This window comes from Filobasidium floriforme (genome assembly GCF_021052385.1).
Source record: "Filobasidium floriforme strain CBS 6241 chromosome Unknown HD553scaffold_3, whole genome shotgun sequence".
Classification (NCBI taxonomy): Eukaryota; Fungi; Basidiomycota; class Tremellomycetes; order Filobasidiales; family Filobasidiaceae; genus Filobasidium; species Filobasidium floriforme.
In genome coordinates this window covers 681963-696302 of record NW_025763624.1, presented here as the reverse complement: position 1 = coordinate 696302, position 14340 = coordinate 681963, and the positions used below count along the sequence as shown (strand labels likewise).

Here is a 14340-nt window from a genome sequence, read left to right as displayed (position 1 = left end):
GACGCGCACCGTAGGTCGCGCGTCACGTGACGCCTATAATACAAACTCATTTTGTTAGTACCGCGTTCGACTGTCTTTATACTCAATCTGATCATCGATGCTGTGCTTTACAGTGCAACCATGAACGACCTCGACTCCGATGAAGAACTCCAGGTGGTCTCGAAGGCGGACAAGGCCCTCTTGAACACCCAGCATCAGATTCAGGCTCAGAACGAAGAGCTGTGAGTCTATAGCTTTTTCTCGTTGTTGCTATACGTCTTGTCGCTGATAGGGATCGATATGTCTAGCGCAAAACTCTTTCGTCTCGAATATCTCCTCGAATGGCCGGAAAACCTGCCCCATTCCGGTCTCAAAGCTCACCCGACCGGCTTCGTCTCGTTCGAGGATTGGATCGATCAATATGTCGCGGCCAACAACGAGGCCCAACGTATCGCCAAGGGGGGAAAGAAGGGAATCGACCATTCCCCCTCCAAGAAGACTCGCAGGCAGATCGTGTCGAAGGTCGACGGTGCCGAAATTCCCTACCTTCCTAACGACAACACCAAGCCGGTCATGCGTCTCAGCACTGGGGCGTACGTCGCCTGTCTTCAGATCAAGGTCGACAAAGGCGGGGTGAAGAACGACAGGGCCGGGTGGAGGGACGACCAGACGAGTGAGTAATGTGTTCATTTCCGTCGTATCGTTACGGTGCTTATCTTATTCGTATTTTTCTTTCGTTCAGTCGCCGAGATCATCGTCGACGAGGAAGAACGCGCGGTTCTTCCTATCTTCCCGCCCGTGGACTTGCTGATGGCGTGGTTGAGGCCTAACCGATCCGGAAAGGTCAACATCAAGCCGATCAACGGCTGGTTGGTGAGTCGTTCGATTACATCGTTGTTCATCGATGTTAGCTTACGATTTGACTCTATATCTAGGATCAATGGCGCGGTGGATGGCAGGTCGCCTGCCTCGGTTGTTACCAAAGGGTGATCGAGAAGAACGAGCCCCCTTCTTACATCGACGAGAACCAGCTCGTCGTCAGCAACCCTGGTGTCGATCCCGACAACATCCACCGCCCCCTCGTCCACTGTGTCAAGTACGGCCCCGTCTTCCTCTGCCGAAAGAACCTTGGATCGTCCGACGAACGCACTTGCGGCCAATGCAAGGACAAGAAGGCCGTCTGCCACGCTCGGGACCCTCGTGTCGGGGACATCGCCAACGACCCTGACGCTCATCCGATGAAGAGGATCGACGCCGTCCTTGAGACGATCTTTTCCCAAGGTCAAATGACCAAGGAGGCTCGACAAGGACACGTCCTGCTCATTCGTGAGCAGTTGAAGGCCAATCTCTGTCACGCGGCTCGTGGTCACGACGGGAACCACCCTTTCGTCTCTCACAAGGAGCACATCACCGGTTCCGACGACGAGAACTAGACGGCGTAACGATACGGCGGGGTCGACAGGAGTAAGATCCTGATTTTTAAATTCCAGAACTGCTCTCAACCGGTTCGTTATCTTTGGGTTTTTCAAAGATAATTAGTTTCGATAGACAACGGGGGGGGTGAAATTCCCCCCCCATACGTTGTATTTATACTGGGGGAGGTGGAATTCCTCCCCATTCGGCGTGTTTGTTCATATCAAATGATATGTCGCTGATAAACTGGTCTTCGACACCTCGTAACGATACGACGGTCTGCATAGAGTTTCGTACAAGAGGGAGTCGGTAGTCTACATGCTTGGTAGACATCACGTGATACGCTTACGTCACCCTCGCGGCAAGCCACCCTTACGCAATATTACGTTGTCTCGTCCCCGACAGATTTTGTCTCGTCTCCAGCAAGTTTTCCAAGAGCTCGCGCGCGTTGCGTCATCGATCACAAGGGAACTTTGGATCTGAAATCACGTGACTCGCATTTCCCTGAACGGAGCATCGCATCTCGTTCCAGCGACCACGACGACATCAACGACACCGAGAATGTAATCTGCAATCGACGACGGTTCTTGCTTCTCGACCACCCCTAAAGCCGTCAGTAGCAGCAAACGGGAATTGTATATCGTAGGAATCTGACGACGCCGATTCTCCTCCAAAGCAAACCCACCAAGCAGAACAGTCTAGCTGCTCAGATGCCTCCCCGAATCGCTTACGCCTCGCAGGGCCGGTTCGACCTGTTAGGCATGGACGACGGCGCAGCGTCAGCGTCCGAAAGTGAGCACGAGGATGAGCAAGTTTTTAGCCCTTCTACGGCTCAGGTGGCAGAGGAACCGGTCGTCTCGAAGAAAAAGTAGGTCGCACCATCTGCAGATTCGATGAACGAAAGGAGACTGATAGGACACTCAGGTCGGGAAAGAACAAGTCCTCAGCAAACTCGACGCCTACAGTCGAGACACCCGAACCGGTCTTATCGTTGTCCACGATTCAAAAGGTAGAGGAGAGCGTAAAGGAAAAAGTGGAAGAGGTTGCCGCCCTGGCTCCTTCGTTGCCCGAAGTCATCTCCAGCTTGACCGGCGACAAGCCTACATCGGAACCCATGGAAGCGCCTTCTAATGGAGCAGGACAAGGAGTTTCTGCCACTGTTGAAACCACGTCGGCTGGGAGCTCCACCGCCAAGCCTACGAAAAAGGGCAAAAAGAGCAAAAAGACCGACCCAGCTCAGCTCCCCTCTACCTCGTTCTCCCCCTCGCTTCCTGCCTCGCTCCCCGTCCCATCCTCTCCCAATACTTCGGCTCAATCCACCGACGACAAGACTACCGAGACGGAGATCTTCAACTCGAACCACAAACGCCCGGCTCCTACCGAGTTCAACCTGGATAACAAGGGAGTCGTGACCCCGCCTTCGAAAGGGGTCAAATTCGAGGATGGCTTGAGCCCGGGACAGGGAAAAGAGGGCGAGACGGTCATCCCCGGTGTAGGGAGGTATACCAAGGAAGAGCTCGAGGTCGTCAAGAAGAACCTGGGGGAGTTGGCCGAGGTCGTGCAGGGCAAGAAGAAGAGTAATGCGGTCGAGAGGACCGTCTGGACCTTGATCATGATCACCTTCTTTTTGGGCAAGTCGGGACTCCCATTGCGATGCGCTTTGATCATCGAGACGTGGAGGGCTAATCTCGATGTTCTGCGATTGTCTTGCTGTGCACAGTCCTCCTCGCCCTCGGATCACCATATATGATCCTGTTGGTCTTTGTCATCCAGTGCCTCGTCTACAAAGAGGTTACCGCCCTGTTCGACCTGTCCTTTAGTGAGCTCTGTGGCACGATTCCTGGTCATGCGTATAACATCATACTCACGCTGCCAGGTTGGACTTGTTTTACAGAAAACGACACGACCGAGAACAACACCGAAGCTGGAGATCAATGGAGCAAGACGTTGAACTGGTACTTTTTCGTCGTCAGCAACTACTTTTTGTACGGCGAGAGTATCATCTATTATTTCAAAGTCAGTCTATTTCCCTATCTGCTACCTCTCTAGCGAAACGGAAAAGGGGCAACAGAGCTAACGGATCATGCGACTGCTTCATCGGCGCACAGCACATCGTCTTTGTCGACGCCTACTTTTTGCCCTTTGCGCAGAATCACAGGTTCATCAGCTTTATGCTCTATGTATTTGGCGAGTCCCAATCCGAGATGCTCTTGGCGGAAACCCTGTAGCCGCTGACCTTTTTCGTGCGCGATAGGCTTCATGGGCTTTGTGATGAGCCTGCAAAAGCAATATTTGAGACGACAATTCGGTCTCTTCTGTTGGGTCCACATGACGCTACTATTAATCGTCGTCTCGAGGTGGGTCGACATGCATCACGAGAGTAACAATCACCAAGCTGATCTGCCTCGCCCCAACCCTGACAGCCATTTTATCGTCAACAACATTCTCGAGGGCATGATTTGGTTCTTTGTCCCCGCCTCGCTCGTCATCTGTAACGACATCTTTGCTTACATTTGTGGTGAGTCGCGGGTCCGAACATTCCCTGCTATGCCAAACACTGATTTACATCTTTCTGTCTCGCCGGATGCCCGCAGGCAAAACGTTTGGAAAGACGTCTTTGTTCAAGTTGAGCCCCAAAAAGACCGTCGAGGGTTTCGTCGGAGCGTTCTTCTGCACTTCGATCTTTGCCGTCTTTGTGAGTCCCCGCTAGTGCATGTTCAGGCGCTGAAGCTAATTCTCTCTCCCCTCGACGCCAGTGGGGAACGTTCTTTATGCGATTCCCTTACATGACCTGCCCCGCCCAAGACCTCGGCGTGAGCGCTTGGTCCGACATTCACTGCACTCCCAACCCCGTCTTCCTCTGGACCTCGTTCGAATGGCCCTCGTTCGTTCAATCCGCCGCCCAGTCGATCGTGGGCCGAGATATCCCTTCGATCCCGTACGCGCCATTCCAGATCCACTCGTTGATCATGGCCGCGTTTGCCTCGCTCGTGGCGCCGTTTGGAGGGTTCTTTGCGAGCGGCTTCAAGAGGGCGTTTGATATCAAGGATTTCGGAGATAGCATCCCTGGACATGGGGGGATGACCGATCGCATGGATTGCCAGTGAGTCCATCTCGAGCCAGGAAGTCTTTTTAAATTGCACGCATGAACGCTGAAGGCACACCCGTCCTCTCTCCCTCTTTACCCTAGATTCATCATGGGCATTTTCAGTGCGGTCTACTATAGCAGCCTCATCAGGGTCCACCACGTGACGGTCGGCTCGGTGCTTCAGACCGTAGTCAACTCGCTGACTACGGAGGAACAGTTGACGTTGTTGCACGACCTGCAGAGGTATTTGCAGGGTCAGGGCAAGCTGGCCGCGGGTGCTGCCGGTGGTGCGGTCAAGGGCGCGGTCGAAGCTGGTGCTGGGTCGATATGAGGTGTATGGAGGGGCGGAAGGTCGTCAGCAGATCAGGTATAGATAGAGGGAGTGAGGGTGGCGACATGTCTGTCAAGAGTTTCTAGACGTAGAGAGCACCGATAATAATATTGGATCAGAATGGTTTCGCACCTTCTTCCTGGCCGCCGGCGATGACGTCGAGGCGCTTCGGTTCCGTTTCTCCGCGCGACGATGATCGGCAACGCCAGCCGTTTCGGTGGTTTTTACCTGCTGCTGCGTCCTGGCCTGCTGCGCATTTGTTGTGTAGTTTCGACGGGGCCAAGTCACAAGATCACACATCATCATCATCATCGACGATGGGTCCGGAGGGGGAGACGCACAAACATACGACACAGCTTTAAAAGTCTGGTTGGTAGCTCGATAGCTCGATACGATGCTGCCATCTCCAACCGTGCCTCTCTCTCTCTCTCTCTGTGTGACCTTTTTCGGGCATCACCGAGGACCTAACAAAGGCCGAAGGGAAGATCAATTTATAGCTCTCGAGGACCAGATCAGGTCGCTGCTGCTGCTGCGGAAAAAGGACTGAGAGCCTAGAAAGTTTGTAAAGAGAGAGAAACCTCGAGAGCCAAGATAAGGAGAGACGGAGAGGTGTTGTACACTATGAAAGGGAGACGAAACGGTGCTTCACTTGGCTTGCGACCCGTTACACTCGCCTAGGAGTACAAGAAGATCGACTCGGCACTCACATCGACACGACAGGACGAGGGAACTGAGAAGATGTCGTCGACCTTGCAAGGTAACACGACAGAAGCACGGGGGATGGTCGCGATAGAGGAAAAGCTCCTGAACCGACATCACGGTCAAGAGCGGGTCGCTCCATTGGCAGAACAGTGCGAGGAGAAGGTAGCGAATGGAGAGCACGGTCATGGGTTACATGTCCGGAGGCGGGATCACAAGGAGAAGCAGAGTCTGAAGAAGGACAAGAAGGGCAAGGGGAAAGACGACGGATCGTCCGAGCCAGAGGGCGGGTACGACCCCATGCCTCTGCCTCCCTCCGAGGTGGAAACCTATATCATCAAGGTCACCTTTCATCGAGCTACCACCCTCCCTCCCGCCGACCTCCCGAGCTTCTCTGCAGACCCATATATCATGGCTCAGATGGACACCCCGTCGCTCGCCCCGAGACACCGGGAAGACCCGCCCTTGCGTTATCGAGGTCGGACCGAACGAAACACGCGCGAGCCCAAGTGGGAGGACGAGTGGATCATTGGCGGGTTCCCCAAAGAAGGAGGCACGATGAAGGTCGTCGTCATGGATGAAGATTTCACCAGCCACGATGACCGACTCGGCCACCTCAAGGTCGAGATTCGGGATCTCGGCGGACCGGAGTGGAAGGATATAAAGAGACAACGTTTCGAACTCAAGAAACGTTGGGCGGGTCGGAGGGTCAACCTAGCTCGGGCAGCGTCGAACATCTTGAACCCGCTCAAATTGTGCCGAGACAAGACGTACAGGCATCAGAGGGACGAGATTGAGATATCCGTCGAGGTGATCGGGAGCCTACAGCCGGGAGACGAGTGGAACGTGGGCAGGGCGTTCACGCTCGGACCAGGGCGGTGGTGGCAGCATTATTCGCCGCTTTTGGGCAGGATCGCGGGGACCAAGGGAGGTCCAGGGGAAGAGCGGGAAGGTAGAGGCAAGGAAGGACAGGTGGCGCAATACGAGTATGTACATTGTTCAAGGCATTTTATACTGGTCTCCATCGCTGATCCAGGTCCTGCCCTTGTCTGCTCCCAGCTTCGAGGCCAACGAAATTCAACTGCAAGGTCCGACCCCGTCTGAGCTCTACCACCGTTACGTCGATTTCAAGTGGTTCGTCGCCCCGCTCTTTACCGCCTCGGGCATCCGAGGGAAACTCTTGAACAAGGCGATTCACAAACAACACGCCCGAGTGTACGCTTATGACAAGCGATGCAAGTCCGGCAAGTTCGAGTACGACCCCGTAGAATCGACACCAAGGAAAGAGGTTACCAGAAAATTCCTCGAGCTAGCCCATTGGGATCAGGGAGGGAGACAATTTACCTATGTCCTTACCCTGAATTCGATGTTGCGGTTCTGTGAGACGGGGGAAAACTTCACGACGGACTTCATGTCCAAGCACATGGGACATGCGGATGCAGACGTATACGTCGCCTTTGCGGGAGAGTTTTTGATCAGGAGGATCGATCCTCATGCAGGGAAAGGTGATGGTGGAGGCGGTGGTGATACGTCGGGCAAGACCCACCCACCTGATCATTTACCAGGAGGGCCACCGGATGAAGAACCGCCGAGACATCCAAAACACTATGAACTGGTCATCGATCAAGACTCTGGGACTTATAGACCCAAGAAGGAATTGCTACCCGTCCTGAAAGGGTACCTCGAGAGGAACTTGCCCGGGCTAAAGATCGCGGTGCTCCATGCTGGGAGCGACGAATTGAAGGAGATTCGGAAGCAACAAGCCGAGGCCAAAAAGAGGGAAGGCGAGGGAGTCACGTTCATGCGACGTGGGAGCAACTACAGCTCGAGTATCAGTTCATCCGAAGCTTCGGACCTCGAAGACGCGGCTCATCGTGGCGAGGGTGGCTCTGGCTCGAGGGCTCATCGATCCAAGTTGGAGAGGGGTATCGGTATCTTGGAACAGCCGAGGGCCGAAATCCAAGCCGCGGCGAGAAATTTGTCATAGCGGGTCATTCGAATTCCATTATCCCTAAGTTACCGATCTCACAAGTGTTGTATCTTTCTGTTATCTTTGTTGTATCGATGGACGACATGGCATGTACCCCTTCAGAGACTGCTCTTCTGACCCGAGACGACCGTGTCCAGCCACTCGCCCAACACCTCGTTGAACTCGTCCGGCTTTTCGAGCTGGACAAAGTGGTCCGCGTCGATATCCTTGACGGTGAGGACGCCCTCAGCAAAGAACTTGTCCATCCCCTGGCTCATGAAGGGCGGCAATGCCTTGTCCCTCAATGCCCTGATGAACAAGGTCTTGGTTTGAACCTGTGTCTCAGACGATTTGGGCAGGGCCTTTTCGTCCCGAGCGTTCAGGGGCATCACTCGGTAAGCGTTGAGTGGAGGGTGAGCGCCATGACGCTTGTACTCTTCAAAGACGTAGTCGAGCTCGTCCTTGTCCGTGTACAGAGTGGGTACGACCTTGCCACCCAAAGCTTCGAGGTCGAGGCCTTTCTTGGGGTCAAAGACCGACTTGCCATCCTCGGTCTTGCCTCCAGCTCCAAAGAGGGTAAAGTTTCGTAGACCCTGATCGCCCAGCTCGGCGACCCGCTTGTCGACGTCCCCGCTGGCAAACTGGATTTGGTAGGCGAAATTCGGGAGGACTTTGACGATCTCCTTGATGTCCAGCCTCTCGTGCGTGACCGGGGTCCAAGGGACACAGACGATAGACAACGCCTTGGTCATGTCGGGGTACCAGAGGGCGAACCTCTGGGCGATGTAGCTACCCCAGTCGTGTCCGACAACGATGACGGGTTCAGCTTGTTTGCCCTCGTCCTGGGCAATCTGCTCGACGAGCTGCTTGATACAGGTAGCGTTCTGCTTGGCAGTGTAGAGCTCGACTTCCTTCGAGATGTCCTCGTCCAGAGGGGCATCGGTACCACCGTACCCAATCGTGTCGACGGCGATGACCCGGTAGCCCTTTTCGGAAAGGTAAGGGATCACCTTTCTCCAACCATAAGAAAGGTCAGGGAAACCATGGACGAGGACGATGGTGTCCTTGTAAGAGTCACTCTTCTGGCTAAAGAGGTAGTCTGTCGGGGTTGTGCGCGACTGAGTCGAGGGTACAACAAGGACACACGGCTAGGAGACTCACGGTACTTGAGTCCGTTGACTTGGGCGTATCGACGTTCGACGCCGGGAAGACCAGGTGGGTTTGACATTGTTGTTGTTTTCGTCGTGGCATGTACTTCAGTTTGTAGAACGGGGGGGGGGGACGAGCGTTTGACGTCGAATGATATACTCGCAAGTTACAACGAGCAACCAACCCCCCGCTGGCGCGCTAGACCGCCGAGCCGCCGACCACCACTCACCCGGTGATGACGAATCATCTGCACACACGCATGTACTTGCAGACGTCGAGATGCGTTATCCTGCAGCCTGACAGTCTTGATTCATCAATCGCTCGAGCGATATATTGTTATATCGATGACAAGCCGATTGGGTAAAACCGCGATCAAAATCCACAAGACCGTCTGGCTAACAAAGGTGCTAGGCCACAACGACTGCTATTTACCCCTTCCCCTCCTCGCTCGCATGGCTCTCTGAATAAAGAAAGCCTTGCCTCTCGCAGCTCCCCGTGCACCACCCCTCCCACCACCCCTGCCTCCTCTCGCGCCCGCCGCCGTTCCGCTTGTCGATTTTCCCGTCCTGTTCAACGCCGTATTCTCCCACGTCTTGCCTCTCATCCGCTTGTCCACCGCGGCGGCCACTTCGGCCTGAACGATTCGATCGTTTGCCAACTGAGCTTCGGGTCCGACGAGCTCGCCCGCCTTTCTCGTGCTCGTCCGACACCAGTGGGTCAGGTAGAATTGTTTCAACTTTTCCGGCAATGAAGAGATCGTCCTCAACGGGTTGATCAAGGGTTCTCTCGTTTCCTTGGGCTGTCTTTCCTGGTGCTGAGCGGTACCATCGGTGGTCACGTCCACCTCGGGTGATGCCTCACGCAGGGGCTGTGAAGGGTCCCAGTCAAACGCGTCAAAGTCGTCTATATCACCGAGACCGAGTCCAGGATCGAGATCGTCATCGTCGTCCTCCGCCGTGGGCTCCTGCGTGAGCTCGTACTTGTCCGGTTCATACTCGTCCCCCACGTCATCTTCCGTAAGATCCACAAAGTTGTTTCCGGGAAAGGCCTGCATGTCGTCGTCCTCGGCATTGTCATCGACCATGGACGCCAGATCGCGTTGCGGGCGTTTACCAAGGGCTTTCTCGCTCTTGACCTTGACATCCGGTTCCTCGATCGATCCATTCTCATCCTCATCTTCCACACCATCGTCATCGAACATTCTCGCCAGATCCTCTGCGGTCGAGCTGCGAGCAACCGCCGGGGCAGGTAGAGATCCCTCTGCAACCTGGTGCGAGTGAAAATCAGGCCGAACCTCGCCTTGATCATCAACGTCTCTCACAAGTCGATCTTGCTCTTCCCCTTCGATAGTGCTTCTCCGAGCTGGGCTCAACCTCGTGTTCGGTAGACCAGGACTGCCCGAGATTGAACCATCCTGCTCGGGGTCAAGCATACCGGTATCTTCGGCCTGGGCCCCTATACTCTCGCTCTGTGCAAGCGAGCATTCGTTCTGGGACCGTCCAGCTCCGGATGATCTCGCATCCTTGCCTTCCACCCTCAGCCCATGAGCTTCTTCTGGCTCAGTCATCTGACTACTCCCAGCTATCTTTCGCCGCTTCTTCGGTCTGACCAGGGGTAACCTTGTCGGAGATATCGAGTCGTTTGTCCTCGCTACTTCGTCATCCGAGGACAACACGCTACGAGGCGGCTCTTCGACAGCGATGGAATCGCGTCGTTTGGCCCGTGGAACAGGCGAGACGGGAGCGATATCTAGCCGGTTTCGCTTATTCTTCAATCTCGCTGTTTGTAGAAGAAGCATCATAATCTATTTGAGTGGTGTGATCCTTTCGTAAGCGTGGATAGTCCAACTTGACATACCTAATGCATCCATCCGGGCCTCTTTGCTCTTGGCGTGAGTGACGGGAACCCCTGCTTGAAACCTTTGGACTCCCCGGTCGTCGTCGTCCGAATCGACCTCGACCTCCATCTCATCGAACTCGGCGCTGAAGGGATCGACGAAATCGGTCTTCGCCTCGTCGCGCTCACTATGACCGCCAGTATTGGAACTGCTCGGCGGGGACAAGATCCCGTACTTGCTCGTACAGCGTTTCAAGTCCCTGAGCTCCTCCTCCAGCTCGTCGTCCTTGGCATCACCAGCAGAGTCGTGATCACGCCGATTGATCCGAGATGGCTTTGACTTGCGAGCGTCTGTGAAAGGCGGAGTAGGTAGACCAGAGTTGGCGGGAACGGTAGTGGGTCGGGAGGGAGAGTTGAGATGCTTTGCAGCCAGGATCGGCCGTGACGGAGAGACTGGTGCCTCCCGAGTCTGGGCCGGGCTACGCGATGGCGAGGACCGGATGCGAGTCTGACTCCTTTGATCGTTCTTCTGTGTCCATACTTCACCGACATTGCTACTGGCTTGTGTAGGGGTAGTCCCCATGACCATACCCGTCTCGCTCAAGATCGAAAAATCGCTCAGAGCGATCTGTTCCAACCTCTTCGATGACGAGGCAGAGGATGGAAAAGATGGACCAGCTCGTGGTTCTTTCATCTGTTGAGAGAACGCCGCTTCAAAGGTGATCGGCTGACTGGGTACGAATTCGATCTGGGACAAGGTCTCTGGAAAGTAGTACGTCTCTTCCCGCATGAGAGAAGCGTTCGTGGGCGGCGCTCCGTTCTCGGTGCAAAGGGATGGGATCTCGCTAGCGATGTGCTGAAAGACCGAGGCTTGCGACAAGGAGACACTGGGCGACCCTGGTATGGTCGGAAGTGGTTGTAAATGCTGGTAGAGTGGGTCCTGGCTTCGACCTTGACTATGGCCAGGTCGTGGTTGCGACGTATAACTCGACGTCCTGTTCCTCTTGAGTTCCGGTGAGGCAGGCGAGCCAGATTTGACACCCGGGAGGATTGGCCGAGGAGACGGCGGCGTGGATGCAGACGAGATAGAAGGTATAATCTCTGGCAAGGGCCAGATGAGTGCTATGTCTGGAGACTGGCTGCTTTTTATCCTGTCCGTGTACATAGCTAGCGATCGAATCGCTATCGGACTCTCAGCAGCGGAGGTTAGCTCGACATGACGAGGGAATGCCGGGTATTGTTCGACAAGAGTGTTGGTGTGCTTCACTGCTAGTAGTAGTAGCGATGACCTGTCTCGTCTTGAACGATAGTTGGCAAGAACGTCACCGAGGCGAATGAGATACCAAGCTACCAAGATGCGAAGATGACGAGCATCCCCCGATCAGACGCGTCGCGTCAACGCGAGTTCAGGCAGAAATGTAGTTCGATTCACGAGACGTAGCTACATCAGCTCTCACAGCATCAACAACATTAATGACGGCAATCTGACGTCTCCAATCACCACCGACGAGCAAGGTGATTGCTTACGTTGGTTGATTTGCAATAGGAGGGATTTCAAATTTCGAAGCAGAATCGCAATCAAGGGATTCGGGACCTCGACTATCTGTCTCATCGGTATCATCACAATTCTCTCCTTCCCTCTTGCCATCAGGATCATGGCCACTGGTTCACCACACTGCTCAAAGCCCGACAATCCGTCATTCTCAGCATCTTTGCCCAAAGAAGAAGAATTGACCAGAACCTCATTCCCGCTCACCTGATTCTTCCGGCGCCTCGTTGTCGAGATTGACAGCCCGTACCTCCTTGATCCCCAGTTCAAACCTCCCTTCGATCCCGCCCAAGGCAGCAGCGGCATGTTCACCCTCCTCCGAAGCCTCCTCACCCGGTCGTAAACCCTGGGGCCGCAAGTCCTCTTCCTGATCCCTAGTCTCCTTGGCTCGAAGTGTCAGGTCATCTTCGATCATGTCCAGCTCGCTATCCCCGGTACCAGGGTATGAAGCCCTCTTTCCTCCTCCTCCTTGTAGACCGGCAGACGGACTACCTGGCTCTCGACCTCCTCCAAGGATACTGAACCCGACCGTCCGGATCTTGTTCTTCATCATCGGGATCTGCGTGTCACTGAGGGCACCCGAGTTTGTCAGTACGAACCCGTTCAGCGGGACATGTACAGTCTGCCATTGGTTGTAGCCTTTGCCAGCGACCAACTGGGAAGGGGAGAGGGGGAGTCGGTGTTGAAACAGGTCTGACCGCACGGGTCCGTCGGTCTGGATGTTGATGAACCAATGACGTAGGGTGGCCGGTTCACCGGACGGCCGGAGGGTGATGGCGAGGTGGGTATAAAGAGACAAGTCATGGTGAAGAGCACCGAACATGGTAGGCAGGTTCTGAAGTTCACCCAACGTATAAAGTTAGCGAAAGAAGCAGTCATCTCTTAAGCCGATGCCTCTCTAGACCGCAAACACAAGCATACCTTGTTCCTGAATCCAGCATAACCTCCCCTGACCTTTCCCTCGTATTCTCGCTTGACACCCAACTTCATCTCGCCCCAAAACCTGCCATCCCCGTTCTCATCCAGATCCAGGGTACATGTGCTCAGACCGCCGATATCACCATCGCACCCTGTCGCGTAGTCTTTGATGTTCAGGTTGGGATTCTGAGAGGCCGAGAGCGAGTATACTAGGTGCCCCTGTTGCAGGTTCGGCGAAGGGTTTGCGCTCAGTACTAAAGGCGGGGCAGATGGGGATTGCCTTGTCAGCATCAACTCGACGCGGGGTTTAGGCTCAGGGTAGGCTCACCTTTGGCCGAGTTTTGTTTCAGGACCTGTATGGATCGTTCAAAGTATGCTCTGAACGGGGACGTCATCCTTGAATAAGCTTTGAGTGGTGTTGATATCAATTCCCGATAATTGAGGGCAGAGTCTTGGAGACAACGACGTTCCAGTTTGACAAGCATGCCAAGGTCGCCCCTCGGTCTGACGACCGTCCAGGCCGAAATCGTCATCCTCGCGCTGAAGATCGCCGACACACAACGCATATTCAATCTAGACGACCTTCCATGCCTGATCAGAATGAACAGGTTGATCAGCGATCTCGAGCATCGCTTTTGAACTAGACCACTCAGTCCCTACGTGGCTACGACACGATCTCTCGTATGTTACATTTGTTCTTCCTCAACGGTGTCTCATATACCCCTTCGAAGACGGCTCGATAAATTTCGACTCGGATTGCGCGCAACTGGCGGAATTTGCGCTCAATGAGCGATCTCGAGCTTGAACGGTTTTCTCCTACATCAGGCACTCCGATTCAGAATGATTATCATCAGAAGTATTAACAGAGTGGATGAGCATCAGTGGTCATGTATTGTCACTTAGGGAGCTCGTGCCCACCTTTCATCGAGTCATACAATTTGAAGAGTTCCACCTGGCTATCATTGTTCAGTAGGATCGTCACGCAATCTTGGTTCAGACAGCCTGCGGGTTCATGAACCAATTAGTAAATGCAGTGGATGGACGAAAACATCTCCCAAAATCCTTGGGACGATGAGCCAGTATCCATGCATGTTTTTCATGCTGCTAACTCACCCGGAAGAAATCCCGTCAACAACTAACGATCTTGAAGTGCTCGTTCCGTGCTCTGCATCTCCAGTGCAGAAGCGATTTCGTGAAGGCATGGTTTCAGCCGTTTCATCACCCTGTCTTGTCTCCTTTCGAGCTGCATCATTGCGGATGCGACGTTTCAGGTCACGAAGTCGCAAGCGCAAGGCAAGGTGATCTCTGGTGATAATGAAACTTTTCATTCACCGGGTAACAAATCGACCTCTATCATGTCGCAACCTCATCAGGAACCATTGGACTGCTGTACGACAGCAGGACCGGGA

At 54.3% G+C, this 14340-nt stretch overlaps 6 protein-coding genes across 6 annotated transcripts; 3 read left to right on the top strand and 3 right to left on the bottom strand.

Annotated features, from left to right (window-relative positions):
• Nucleotides 1–120: 120 nt before the first annotated feature.
• HD553DRAFT_339408 (uncharacterized protein) lies at nt 121–1412 on the top strand (the record flags this gene model as incomplete). Its single annotated transcript, XM_046182439.1, has 4 exons — nt 121–221; nt 288–652; nt 722–852; nt 915–1412. 4 exons carry the CDS (start codon nt 121–123, stop codon nt 1410–1412), a joined length of 1095 nt encoding a protein of 364 aa, XP_046039239.1.
• Nucleotides 1413–1993: 581 nt separating this feature from the next.
• HD553DRAFT_305358 (cytidylyltransferase family-domain-containing protein) lies at nt 1994–4933 on the top strand. Its single transcript, XM_046179150.1, has 10 exons — nt 1994–2260; nt 2317–3023; nt 3113–3211; nt 3287–3408; nt 3501–3579; nt 3647–3749; nt 3816–3910; nt 3987–4087; nt 4149–4495; nt 4583–4933. Exons 1-10 carry the CDS (start codon nt 2103–2105, stop codon nt 4809–4811), a joined length of 2040 nt encoding a protein of 679 aa, XP_046039238.1. The 5' UTR covers nt 1994–2102; the 3' UTR covers nt 4812–4933.
• Nucleotides 4934–5810: 877 nt separating this feature from the next.
• Nucleotides 5811–7497, top strand: HD553DRAFT_327868 (uncharacterized protein; the record flags this gene model as incomplete). Its single annotated transcript, XM_046181841.1, has 2 exons — nt 5811–6496; nt 6570–7497. The coding sequence occupies 2 exons, from the start codon at nt 5811–5813 to the stop codon at nt 7495–7497; spliced, it is 1614 nt and encodes a 537-aa protein (XP_046039237.1).
• HD553DRAFT_158219 (epoxide hydrolase) lies at nt 7334–8879 on the bottom strand. The gene is made up of 2 exons (XM_046176806.1): nt 8641–8879; nt 7334–8578 (listed from the first exon to the last, which is right to left on the bottom strand). Exons 1-2 carry the CDS (start codon nt 8705–8707, stop codon nt 7599–7601), a joined length of 1047 nt encoding a protein of 348 aa, XP_046039236.1. The 5' UTR covers nt 8708–8879; the 3' UTR covers nt 7334–7598.
• HD553DRAFT_158278 (uncharacterized protein) lies at nt 8880–11785 on the bottom strand. The gene is made up of 2 exons (XM_046176807.1): nt 10486–11785; nt 8880–10407 (listed from the first exon to the last, which is right to left on the bottom strand). Exons 1-2 carry the CDS (start codon nt 11627–11629, stop codon nt 9053–9055), a joined length of 2499 nt encoding a protein of 832 aa, XP_046039235.1. The 5' UTR covers nt 11630–11785; the 3' UTR covers nt 8880–9052.
• On the bottom strand, nt 11758–13495 carry HD553DRAFT_292402 (complex I intermediate-associated protein 30-domain-containing protein). The gene is made up of 4 exons (XM_046178405.1): nt 13260–13495; nt 12935–13185; nt 12221–12848; nt 11758–12139 (listed from the first exon to the last, which is right to left on the bottom strand). Exons 1-4 carry the CDS (start codon nt 13462–13464, stop codon nt 12132–12134), a joined length of 1092 nt encoding a protein of 363 aa, XP_046039234.1. The 5' UTR covers nt 13465–13495; the 3' UTR covers nt 11758–12131.
• Nucleotides 13496–14340: the final 845 nt, after the last annotated feature.

What these genes read in the sequence shown, in the direction of transcription:
- HD553DRAFT_305358 (XM_046179150.1), top strand. Translation starts at nt 2,103, where the DNA reads ATGCCTCCCCGAATCGCTTACGCCTCGCAGGGCCGGTTCGACCTGTTA. An exon ending in CCTGTTCGACCTGTCCTTTA is followed by an intron (nt 3,212 to 3,286) that starts GTGAGCTCTGTG and finishes CTTGTTTTACAG; the next exon opens with AAAACGACACGACCGAGAAC. An exon ending in CTATTAATCGTCGTCTCGAG is followed by an intron (nt 3,750 to 3,815) that starts GTGGGTCGACAT and finishes CAACCCTGACAG; the next exon opens with CCATTTTATCGTCAACAACA.
- HD553DRAFT_158219 (XM_046176806.1), bottom strand. Translation starts at nt 8,707, where the DNA reads ATGTCAAACCCACCTGGTCTTCCCGGCGTCGAACGTCGATACGCCCAA. An exon ending in AGTCAACGGACTCAAGTACC is followed by an intron (nt 8,579 to 8,640) that starts GTGAGTCTCCTA and finishes CAACCCCGACAG; the next exon opens with ACTACCTCTTTAGCCAGAAG.
- HD553DRAFT_158278 (XM_046176807.1), bottom strand. Translation starts at nt 11,629, where the DNA reads ATGTACACGGACAGGATAAAAAGCAGCCAGTCTCCAGACATAGCACTC. An exon ending in GGCCCGGATGGATGCATTAG is followed by an intron (nt 10,408 to 10,485) that starts GTATGTCAAGTT and finishes TTCTACAAACAG; the next exon opens with CGAGATTGAAGAATAAGCGA.
- HD553DRAFT_292402 (XM_046178405.1), bottom strand. Translation starts at nt 13,464, where the DNA reads ATGACGATTTCGGCCTGGACGGTCGTCAGACCGAGGGGCGACCTTGGC. An exon ending in GAAACAAAACTCGGCCAAAG is followed by an intron (nt 13,186 to 13,259) that starts GTGAGCCTACCC and finishes CCCCGCCTTTAG; the next exon opens with TACTGAGCGCAAACCCTTCG. An exon ending in ATGCTGGATTCAGGAACAAG is followed by an intron (nt 12,849 to 12,934) that starts GTATGCTTGTGT and finishes GGTGAACTTCAG; the next exon opens with AACCTGCCTACCATGTTCGG.